The sequence below is a fragment of the Peromyscus eremicus genome, chromosome 7 (genome assembly GCF_949786415.1).
Source record: "Peromyscus eremicus chromosome 7, PerEre_H2_v1, whole genome shotgun sequence".
Classification (NCBI taxonomy): Eukaryota; Metazoa; Chordata; class Mammalia; order Rodentia; family Cricetidae; genus Peromyscus; species Peromyscus eremicus.
In genome coordinates this window covers 68,096,825-68,109,409 of record NC_081422.1, presented here as the reverse complement: position 1 = coordinate 68,109,409, position 12,585 = coordinate 68,096,825, and the positions used below count along the sequence as shown (strand labels likewise).

General features: G+C 41.7%; 1 protein-coding gene across 2 annotated transcripts in view; it reads left to right on the top strand.

The window, feature by feature from the left end:
- The window catches only part of Unc13c (unc-13 homolog C), a 412,574-nt gene that overhangs the window by 210,154 nt on the left and 189,835 nt on the right, over positions 1–12,585 (top strand). For both annotated transcript variants that reach the window (XM_059268241.1, XM_059268239.1), the window contains one exon: positions 2,515–2,671. In XM_059268241.1, coding sequence (XP_059124224.1) covers positions 2,515–2,671 — 157 coding nt within the window. The remainder of the gene's footprint in view (positions 1–2,514; positions 2,672–12,585) is intronic.

The following is a 12,585-nucleotide window of genomic DNA, read 5'->3' as shown; positions in this document are numbered from 1 at the left end:
TTGTCTCCCAAATTGTCATATTTAGCCATTTAATATTCCATAAATCTTGGCCTATGACTAGAGTCTAACAAATCTAATTTTATGAAATTGGGGGGTCAGGGAGAAACATGATGGCCTCACTTTGAGGTTTTAAAATTTCTTCCTGGAATAATTTTTATATCATTTGTGGTGTTCTGTGTGGATTAAATGCATTAATGATTAACTCCAAGTCACCAATAATGCATCAGCTTTGCATTAAGGAAAGAAATAGAAACACTTCCTTTTGGAGTCATTTAGCCCAGAGTGGGTACAGATTTGAATTATGTCCTTCAGGCTCCCTGTATCTTCTGTACTCTGTCAGTCTATTGCATGCATCTGAGTTTGTGCCTGCCTGAAGGCTGTCTCGTGAATCTGTCTTTGTGCCTTTATCTGTGACTGTGCCTGTGTGTGTCTTCTATGGGACTGTGCCTGTGTGTGTTCATGTGTGTCTGTCTGTAAAAGTGTCATGTGACTGTCTATGTCTGTCTGTTTCTGTGTGTCTGTGTGCTTCTGTCCCTAACAAAGGGCCTCTTCTCTCTCTCTCTTTTATTGAACATCATAGAAAGCAAGCATCACATGGTGAGGGATGGGATAGTTTACAGAAATCTTTAATTGTTTTACAAGGGGTTAAGTCACTGACTCCAGCTGCCACCCAAATGACCCAGATGACAAACAGTATTACAAATGTCCTTGTCTATCAACCCATATTGAAATGTTGTGTTTAACATTATAGAAGATACTCATTTTAGAAGATTGCTTTCAACCTCTGGATTTGCTGCTTTCAGCAAATGGTACAAACACACTGTTCTGGATCCAGGGGCATAGAAGAGTACATAATTTAAGATTACAGCTGTGCGTCAGCTTGCATTGTAAAATCTGATTACATGGAAAAGCCAAGGCAAGTAAGGTTGAAGGTTGCATTGTTCTCTTAAAAGCAGATTAAACAAGCAGGCTGAGTACACAGTCGTATAGCAATCTTTAGTCTTCTGTGACTTCAAGATGTTATTAATTCTGTCTGTGAGGTCCAGTCAAAGCTGCAGTCTTGTAAGAGATATTTTCATAATATTACACTGCTGCAATATTCATTTTAAATTTTTGAATTGCATTTTATTTATTTATTTTGTGTGGGGGTGTATGTGTGTACAAATTGTGTGGGGATCATGTGTGTGCCACAGGGCATGTATGTGGAGGTCAGAGGACAACTTAAAGCAATCAGTTTTCTCCTTCCACCACATAGGTTCCAGCGTGGAGCTCAGCTTGTGAGGTGTGGCAGCTAGTGCCCTTGCCCACTGAACCATATCACTGGCTCCCATTTGTGGTATTCTTGGTGTGTATTAATAAATTTTAATGAGCTCAGAAATAATAATTTAGAAACATAAAGACATTTATAGTTCCAGGGTTAAATGACAGATATCATATAACTCTAAGGACATAAATTGTCACTTCTGAGTCTCAAGGACCACAACTTCAACCTACTTTCATTAGCTAGTGTCATGGAAGAGGAGGTAGGAATCCAGCTGTGAGCTAAACAAGGCCACAATTTTCAGGACTGCTTCTGGATTGCTTTGCGGGATGCACTCACGACATGCCTTCATGTACACACAGCCCATCTTGGCATTCAGTAACACATAATGCAGAATTGCCTTAGAGGGAGATAAATGACTAAAATAGCTGAGCAAATGGGGTCAAATTACGTAAGAAGACTCTTCTCCGCTGTGTGTGTTTTATCTCTCAGATTTATCATAAGCTACACTTTCAGCTTGCCAGTCTTTTGATGGAGTTCACACGAGACAGGTTTCCTTGAGAGAAGGAACAGGATAAAGCACTTGATGCTTTGGGGGTTGTAAACGATTCGAGTATTCCAGGTTTCCATTGAGAGCCTCTGTGTACAGGACTGGCATAATTCAGTTGTTTGTTAATTGAATCCTGAAGTCTGTAACAAAGTGCTTAGAGAACAGAATGGCTGATAGAGGCCCTTGAAGCCTGGACAACTTCAGAAGTGCCACTCAAGTCAGGTGAAGCTGACGAGGGGAACCAGTGTGAGTGAAAGTGGGACCTCTTGCTGCAAACAGAAGCCAACCTGAGGAGCAGACAGAAGCAAATGAGCATTTGGGTGGAATGTGGCATGTTAGGCTCTTAAACAACTGAAGGCCGGATTAGGAGGTGAGAGTCATCCTGTGACCTCACTTGTTCCAGCACGCTGAGCTTTGCTGGGAACTGGCCTTGGCTTTTAGCATCTAGCACCTAGCACCTATGCAGTTTAAAGAAACTGTCTTTAACCCCACAAGAAGTCATATTCTAATTAAGCTATGTCACAGGTGTGAATCCAAGGTTTCTAAATGGCGGCACATGTCTGCTCTTCCAGTCAGAGACTGTAGGAGCTTTTGCTCCTTTTCATAGATGTAGATGAGGAATGGCTTAACGCTGGCATGAGAAGATGGGCTTGTACGTGAATTAGTTTCCATTTTAAAAGCACTGTATGTCTTGTTTTTCCAGGCACTTTTCATGTCTGTCTTCTAAGTATATGTGCCCGGGTGTTCCTGCAGTCATGAGTGCCCTGTTGGCGAACATCAACGCCTTCTATGCCCACACAACTGTCTCCACTAATGTGCAAGTTTCTGCCTCTGATCGCTTTGCTGCCACAAACTTTGGGGTAAGTCTAATTACTTTTGGAACTCTAAATTTTCAACTAGTTTATAGTTTTTGGATTTTCAAGGGACTTCAGACCTCATATATTCTCTTCATTCCCACCCTACTCCCATTAAATTATATCTAGTATATAATGTGTCCCCATAACCTAACATAAAAAAGAAATGTCTGATCTAGTACCCTCGGGAAAAGGGATGTGAATATTTATTTAACCAAAGAAGAAAATGTTCCAGAATCTTACTACAGAGAAACAAGGGGTAACTTAGTCTTATGTTCTGCAACTCAAGGTTTGTCTGAAATAATTTTAATGAAGAGCTTTGACAGGCAGCAGGACTCGTTGACTGATTCTCTGTGTCTGGATTGATGTTTTGTAGTAGCAGAAGACACATTTTGTAAGAGTGGTCTGGAATTTTATAGGCCATGCTATATGTTTACAGATTTGTGGTTCACTCTGTTTAGATAGAGCCCCATGGTAATCAGTGTGCAGCTGTCTTCACTGATTCTCCCTGGAAGGAAAGAGTGCTGGATCTATGAAGATCTGCACCTTCCCACAGGCACCTGCCAGCAGCACCCAGAGGCATTGGGGGTGTGCTGGAAAGTAAAAAACACAGAGGTTCTCAGAGGCCTAGCTGATACTTATTGAGATATAACTGACACTGATCAAAGTGGAAATGAGGTGTAAATTAAGAGCCGTCTCGGTAAAGTTGGAAGAGGTGGGATGAGTGAAAATAGAAATAGAAGGGGAGATTCCAGAGCTTTCCAGGCTTAAAATCAGCAGAATGATGACTTTATGCCTGAGGATGGAGCCATTGAGGGACCGGAGAGGAAACAGGGCCGATTCCTGGAGTCTAGCCAGGGCACCTGGGAGGAAGCAGTGATGGTCAGTGATGCTGTCGGGCATGTATTGCAGTGTCCTTTCCTTTTTCAAAGCAAAGACTAAACTTTATTGAAGAAAATACTTCCTAAAATGTTATGGTTAGCCCTTCCCTGCTCTTCTAGTCTCCCCTACATTTCCAGTCAGGTTCACTGAGGATACTTTCATTGGCCCATCTGTTGTAGAAAGCAAATGTGGGGTTTGTGTCATACAATAAAAACAACTGAAGAACAACACATAGAAAGGCACAGGCTATTGGGCGGACTGGGTTCTGTCCTTTGCATCCAAGAGGGAGAACATGCATATATTGTGTGGGGCATTCTTCAAGGAAGAGACAAGTGTATTTAAAAGATAGCAAAAGAAACCTGGGTACCAGGGGATAGCTTGGGGGCTGTGGACAGCAAGTTTGATGATGGTTGTCATCAAGTCCCTTCTGCATTCCAAACCTCAGTTCTTCAACCTGCTCAGAGAGTAAAATGAGTCTTAATATGACATCCTTCCCAAATTTGAGGTAAGAATCAAATGAGATTTAAGAATCCATAATCTAATATACAAAATAGGAGGATTATATGAGGTACGAAAGGTTTGTCCCTCCTTACCTACAATATAAGCAATACCCTGTCAACTATTATTGTTAGATAGACCAACTTTTTCAGGAACTGGGACTAAAGAATATTCTGGAGCTAGTTCAACAAAATACTGTGATGGCCAAATTCCAGACCAGAGGAGACTTTTGCAATAAAGGCGTCACCTTGGAAACAGAACCTGTTGTCTCGGGACTTTGTCTATAATGTAAACCATGCTGTGTTATGAAATGGCTCTGCTTCTATTCTGCCCATGTGCACTGTGGAGAACAAGCCAGGTCTGCAGAACACTGAGCCTTTCTGCCTCTGAGAAGATGCGGTTACGTGATTAACATCTGCCATAAAAGCCACCTGGAGGAAAATTGGATGCTATGCTCCCTTACTTTACACTGACCCAGAGAGAAGAAAACGCATTGGTTTCGGCACATTTCACATCTCAGTAACAATGTGCTTATAGCAAACTTCATTTTGTAAATCAAATAACGTCTGTAGAATAGAAACAAAAAACAGTGAAACATTTGATCAAACCATAACTGGATTAATTGGAGGTCGGACATGTGGTTGTGTATTTTTCTCTCACTGCGGAGTATAATCTTGTTTCCTAAACTAAATATATCACCTCTACTATCTCCTGCCTCCACTTTGGAGCCCTGAGTTCTTACTCACCTGAAGACTAAAGGAGATACTCCAGGTACAGTGGCAGTTACACAGTCACTTCTTTTACCTTCTTTAAGGTATAACCCAGATTTTTCAAATCTCCCAAACAGAGTGCATTTGAAAAGCTTTCTTCAAGCTGGGCATGGTGGTACACACCTTTAGTCCCAGCACTGGGAAGGCAGAGACAGGCAGATCTCTTGAGTTCAAGGCCAGTCTGGTCTATATAGAGACTTCCAGGACAGCCAGGGCTGCATGGAGAACTCTGTCTTGAAAAAAAATAATGAAAAAAGGAAAAGAAAAAAGAGAAAGCCTTTTTCCTAGTCTTACACTCCCCAGGCAGGTGTATAGCACTTAGCCCCACCCCCAGCCCACTTCTGTTCATTTCGTTGCCTACTTGTTCTTCCAATTTATTTGGCAATCCTGTCAGCTACTGTGGCAGCTGATCCAAGGGAAGAAAGATGTGCTTTGACTTTTACTCTCCGAGGTTTAGACTCCAATGGGATAATCACAGAAGTGTGTAAAGTAAACACAAATAACTCTCAAATGTAGTAAGTCTCACAGAAGTTTATGGAATATTTACAAATGCTTGGAGACGGATGGTCTTCAGGAGTTCCTAGAAGCTTGACAAAAGAATGATAGATAGTAAGTTCAAAGTCCAAGAGGTACCAGGAAAACAACCACGGACTTAGTGAGATATTTCAGTAAATACAAGGAAAATTTAGTAACTGTGAAGGAAAACTGAAGATACAAAATAAATTGAAAAGTGTACATAAGAGTCTGGAGAAGAGGCAGGCACTCTTTGTGAGTTTGAGGCAAGCCTGATCTATAGAGCTAGTTCCAGGACAGCCAGAGCTACACAGAGAAACCCTATCTTGGGGGAAAAAAAAGTCTGGAGAGATGGTCCAGCAGTTAAAAGAATGTACTTCTCTAGCAAAGGACCTGTTAGGTTCCGTTTAGCCATGTTAGACGTTGGGTGAATCATATCGCCTATAACTCCAGCTCCAGGTGGATCCAGCTCCAAGTGGATCCAATGTCTCTGACCTTCTCAGGCACCTGCATTCACAGGCACATACACAAATACATAAATCTAAAACACAAAGGAATCTTTTTTTAAGGTATGTATAAGGCAGTCTATCTACTCAATAGAGTAGATAGAATAAAGGGTAGGGGGGTTAAAGATTGATATTGGATTACTGGGGGACTTTCATAGACACTAAGATATTTGGACTGTATTTTTAATATGCAGGGTATGTTATAGGATTATAACATATAATATGGGGTATGACACAGGATTTCTGATGGAGAAGGACCTATGTACAGTGAATGCTGCAGAGGGGAGAGATTGACTGGATACATCTGACATAGGCTTAGTTGCGATGTAAACACCAGTTTAGAAACTTTAAGTAGAAAAGCACTTAACAAAAAAAAAGTGTTTGCAGTATCATCTGAAGGACTTCGGGAGCCTCCTCCATGATAATTCCAAATGCCTTGATTTGCAAGATAAGCTTTCATAACATCAGAAATGTAAGGAACAAGGTAGTGTCCATCCTGTCGGGTCTTTCCCAAATCCCCACGCTGGTGACAAGAGACTGGAACACAAGTGGCTATAACTTCATCGGTTGCAGGAATAAACCAAGAAGTGGGGGGAGGGGGCACAATGCATGTCTGCTTCCAAATACAGGAGCCAGAGCACATACACCCAATAGGCAGAAACTAAGATCATTAAGGGAACTTGATGGAGGGAGGAGAAAAGCAATGGTGTTGAGTCTCTGAGCTGCACGCAGCCGAGGAAGGAAAGAGGAGAGAGAGAGAACCCCAGTACTGGTTCCCAAGCAGCCTAGTGAGAGGCCAGTGTGCTGATGACCCTGGTGTGGCAATGTGATACCAGGTCTAGTCAGTAGCAAAATGAAGTGTGAGGCAAAGGGGGAATAAATGGGAAGACTACTTAGAAAAAGATTGTTAGATTGTTTCCTTTTAAAAAGATTTTTAAAGTGTGTGTGTATGTGTGGCCAGAAAGGGTGTCAGATCCCCTAGAGCTGGAGTCACAGGTGGTGGTGAGCCACTGAACATGGGTGCTGGGAACCAAACACAGACCCTCTGCAAGAGGAGCCAGTGTCCTTGATCACCCCATTATTGTTTCTTCACAATTTACCAAACCAGTGGTGTGGACAGACACAATTAAGTTTTTGTTTGGAAAACTTACACAGCTTTACAGGGTACTCTTTAAGAAGGATATAAGTTTTTCACTAGGCAATTCATTGTGAAACTAACATTTGTGACAGACACCATTCACAGTACAAACTCCAGGAAAGGAAACTGAATGTTTCCATTCACTGCCTTTCACACCACAGAGAATTCTTCTATGGATCCCAACTATATGTTATTTGATCATTTCTTCATGCGACAAAATTTCTGAAATATTTTTACAGGAAAGAAAGATTGTTCACTCTTTCATATCAAAGACTAGATCGTGATTTTAAATTCTAATCTAGAGTTTATCTTCACAATTCCTTCTTTTTTAATTTTTAATTTTTTTTTTTAGTCATCTATTAATTCACATCTCGGCTTCATCTCCCCGGCTCCCACCCTCCTCTTCCATTTCCATCCAGGAAAGGGAAGCTCTCCTATGACTATCAATAAAACATGACAAGTTACAGTAAGACTAAGCTCCTTCCCATGAATTAAGGCTGGGCAAGGCGACCCAGTATGAGGAGCAGGGTCCCAAAAGACAGTAAAAGAGTCAGAGAAAGCCCCTGTTCCCACTGTTAGGAGTCCCACAAGAGGACCAAGCTACACAACTCTAACATATATGCAGAATGCCTTAGTCAGTCCCATGCAAACTCCCTGGTTGTCAGTTCAGCCTCTGCAAGCCCCAATAAGCCCAGGTTAGTTGACAGTGTGAGCCTTCCAGTGGTGTCCAAGCCCCCTCTGGCTCCAACACTCCTTTCTCCTCCTCCACAGGATTCCCAAACTCTGCCTAATGTTTGGCTATGGGTTTCTGCATTTGCCTCCATCAGCTGCTAGATGGTGCCGCTCTGATGACATTTGGGCCAGGGACCATTGTAGTCACAGGAGATGGCCAGTTCAGGCTAGTTATCTGCTATTGCTAGTAGTCTAAGCTGGGGTCCTCCCTATAGACTCCTGGGAGATTCTCCTGCACCAAGCTTCTACCCAATCCTGAAATGTACCCCCAGAAGTCCCTCTCAGCCCTCTCTCCCTCTGTGCCCCACAACCTGATCACTTATGTTCCCATCCTCACCTGCCCTCAGTCCACTCACAAAATCTCTTCTATTTCCTCTTCCCAGGGAGATGTGAATATCCTCCCATGAACCTTCCTTGTTACCTAGTTTCTCTGGGTCTGTGGATTGTAGCATAGTTATCCTTTATTTTACAGCTAATATCCACTTATGAGTGAGTACATACCATGTTTGTCTCTCTCAGTCTGGGTTACATCACTCAGCTTTATTTTTTTCTAGTTCCATCCATTTGCCCTCAAATTTCTTGGTGTCCTGTTTTTAATACTCAGTAATACACTATTGTGTAAATGTACCATATTTTCTTTATCCATTCCTCTGTTGAGGGACATCTAGGTTGTTTCCAGGTTCTGGCTATTATGAATAATGCTGCTGTGAACATAGTTGAGCAAGTGTCTTTATTGTATGATTGAGTATCCTTTTGGTATATGCCCAAGAGTGGAATAGCTGGGCCTTGTGGTAGGTTTTCCAGTTTTCTGAGAAACCACCATACTGACTTCCAAAGAATCTGTGCAAGTTTACAGTCCCACCAGCAATGGAGGAGTTGTTCCCTTTGCTCCACAGCCTCTCCAGCATGAGCTGTCACTTGTGTTTTTATCTTACCAATTCTGATAGATATAAGATGAAATCTCAAATCAATAAGAAATACAAAGACATCCCCACTATATTTTTATGATTAACAATTGTACAAAATTATTAATATCCCTTAAATATTCTATTTGAAATGTCTCTCTTCTTCCTTAGTGGTTGGTTTTGATGAATCTGTGTGGAAAAATTGCCAGCCCATGTCAGCATATTCTTTATCTTATTTCTGACATTCTTTCACAAACCTAAGATCACATGAGTACATAGTCAGGATCTCTCCAAGAGGTGCTGAAGCAGGTGAAGGCCCTGAAACTTGAGCAGCTTCCATCTAAGTTCAACCACACTGTGACCAAGATCTGGATAAAGACACTGAGGCTGTGTGGAGGCTGGTACCCACTCCTAACAGGAACTTTTCTTCTCACCATTCCCAGAATCCTGGGGGGGTGGGAGGCTTTCTAAACATGCACTCATGAAGTAGCCTCTCCCCCTTCCTGAGTCTTCCCTCTGCTTATGAGTCCAGTCCAACCCACCTATTAGTTTTTGTACAGCTTATGAGTTAATGATTTTATGCATTTAAATAGTATTTCAAAATCAAAAGAAGATTATGATCTTGTGATACATGAGAATTACATAAAATTACAATTTTGCCATTCATCAATAAAGTTTTACTGAAAAATACCCATGTCCAAATTACTGGTATATCATCTAGCAAAGGCTGTCATGACACAGTGTCAGATTAGAATAGTGAAAGAATCCCCAAAGTCAAACACATTTACTCTCCAGGACTCTTCAGATAGCTTGCTGGCCACTGGCCTTAGTATTTAACCATCTAAGTAAACCGGAAGTTTTGATAAATGATAATACCTAGTATTGTTGTCATGATTTCCCTTCCAAACAAGTATGCTCTTACCTACTAAAGAGCTGAATAATGAGGCTGTTCCCAATGTGGTGCCATGACCCTTGGGAGAAACATGTTTTAATCACCTTATTACTTATTACCTCTTACTTATTCCTCTGATCATGTCATGCAGACAGTAGACCCCCTCAGCTGTCTCAAAGGCCATCTCACTGTAGTTAAACAGAAATACAGTAAACAAAATTACATCCCAAGCTGTCCCTGCTGTTTAAAGAATCTCTTTGAAAATTCAATCAACAGAACACTTTTAATTTCGCTTTATCAGATGTGATTTGGGAGTCTGTGACAACAAGCCCAGCAGACTTCTCCCTCCATTTTTCTTCCTTCCTTGCATGTAAAATTTCCAGCACAGCCCTGAAAACCAGGGTGGGGAGAAGAAATCTGAGAGTTGCTTCAGTCAGAATTCTGATCATCCCCAAAGGATAGAATGTCACAGACACAAATCTAGCTAAAGAAGTTTCTGCCATACATAACCTAAGCCTAGGGGCAAGGAAGGAACACTGGGGTAGTGTAGCTCAAGGTTGTAATGTTTTTAAACTATAGATAGGGGATGAAGAGATGGCTCACTCAGTAAAGTACTTTGCCTTGAAAACACAAGGACCTGAGTTTGATCCTAGATCCTATGTAAGATGTCAAGTGTGATGGCACATGCTTGTAATCCCAGTGTGGTGGTTTGAATGGGAATGGCCCCTATGACCTCATGTATTTGAATGCTTAGTCTACAGTTGGTGGAACTCTTTGAGAAGGATTAGAAGGTATGGTCTTTTGCAGGAGGTATGCTACTGGAGATAGGCTTTGAAGTTTTAAAAACCCACACCATTCCCATTTAGCTTGCTCTCTCTCTCTCTCTCTTCTCTCTCTCTCTCTCTCTCTCTCTCTCTCTCTCTCTCTCTCTCTCTCTCTCTCTCTCTCTCTCTTTCTCTCTCTCTCTCTCTCTCTCTCTCTCTCTCTCTCTCTCTCTCTCTCTCTCTCTCTCTCTCCCCTTTCCTCCCTCCCTCATGGTTATCTTAGATGTAAGCTCTCAGCTACTGCTCTAATGAGATGCCTGCCTGCTGTCATGCTCCCCACCATGATGGTCATGGACTCACCCTCTTAAACTGTAAGCCCCCAATAAACTCTTCTATATTTTGCCTTGGTCATGGTGTCTTATCACATCCATAAAAAATGTGTACTAAGACACCCAGTATTAAGGAAGAAGAAACAAGTGGATCACTGGGGCTCTTGCAAGCCAGCCTAGTCCACTTGGTGAGTTCCAGGCTAGTGAGAGACCCCATCTCAAAAAAGGAAAATGGCATGTAATAAGGAATGACAGATGACACCCAAGGTTGGACCCTGGCCTCCACACATGCCTGTACACACATGAACTCAAGCTCAGATATGCACGTGCACATGTATGGATAGATAGGACAGACATAGGAATTCTAATAACATATGACTCTCTCATGTGCTTAGCCTCTTACCTTGTAGGTATAAACTGGGCTTTATCATCTAGACTTTTTCAACTAAAGAGAATCACTAAGAGTAAAGAAAAATAAGACTAAAAGCTGCACTCAATAAAGAATTCTTTATCAAACATTAGTAACATGAACAGATCCTGCCAAGCATTGTTTCTTGGGTCTTTTCAATCAGTAATTAATTAATAAAAGAAAACCAAGTGCTTTCTCCTTAATAAACTCAGTGTGTCTCATTGCCCAAGACTATGCTCATTGCACGGCTGTTCTCTAATGAAGTCTGGGAAGGTAAGCATTTCTTGCTGGGCACATTCACCACATGAAATTCTCTTATTGAAAAGCAGTGGAGAGAGAGATGCTGAGCAGCTACCAGCTCAGCCAGCCCTGCTGAGTGGAATGGGATCAGTGATTTGGGGCAAGGCTCAGTTCAACAGTCAGGTCAGCTGTCTTGAGGATTTGTGCCAATCACAGAGGTCAGGCCCAGCTTCCAGAGATGTGACATGAATCAGATTGATGTTTAGAGTCACCCGAGTGATTAACTTTACTGTGGCCCTGAACTCCCTGTTGTAGCAACTCTTTCATCTTTATTTTTCATATAAAAAAAATGGGTGGAAATGGCGGGGACAGTAATAAAGCGCAACATGGCTTGCTGCCTCCCCAGGAACGTGTGGTTGAGACAGGCAATGGAACAGCTAAGATGCTAAGCTCATCTGCATATCTCAGAAGCTTTGCTGGACAAGATGATCTTCGCCTGCTTCAGAAACTTCTGGGAGGCAAAGTTTATATGTTCTGCATCCACGTTTTCTCCACAGGAGTTAGGATAGGGGACGGTGCTTAACCTTTGATCACTAATGTGTGATTCTGATGACGGCACTTCACTGAAAATTCTGAACCTTTAATCTAGTGGAAAGTGGTCAAAATTCTTTAACGTATGTTTCTATTCAGCTATGACTCCATTAAGATCAGCAACTTCAAAAAGTAAGAGTTATATACCCCATACATCTATTTCCCAAATTAAGAAAAGATTCTCTTTTGCCAATAACCTGCAAAATGCAATTTGGTATTTATAGACTGCTGATGTAGACAGTAAGCCTTGTTCTCAGTCATTCCTGCATCCACTCATTGTTTTATACTTTTATGAGAAAAATGAACACCAGAACAGTGGAGTGTCTACTACCTGCAATGGTTTTGTTCCAATTACTAATTTAATACAAGGTAGAATCAGCTGGGAAAGGAGTTTCAATGAGAGGTAGTCTAGATCAGGCTGGCTGAAGGCATGTCTGTAGGGTTGTCTTGATTACATGAACTGATATGGGAAGACCCAGTCTAAGAGTGAGCAGCACCATTCGCTGGATCATGGACATTGGAAAAAGAAAAGGAGAAAGAAAGCTAAGCATGTATGCTCTGTTCTTGACTGTGGATGTGGTCAGCTGTTTAAACTTCATGTGACCTCGACTTTCTCACAATGATAGACTGTAACCTGGAACTGTGAACTAAAATAAACACTTTCTCCATAAGCTGTTTTTATCGGGTATTTATTTTATCACAGTGACAGGAAACAAAATCAAGGCATCACTGAGAGAGAGAGGAGAGAGAG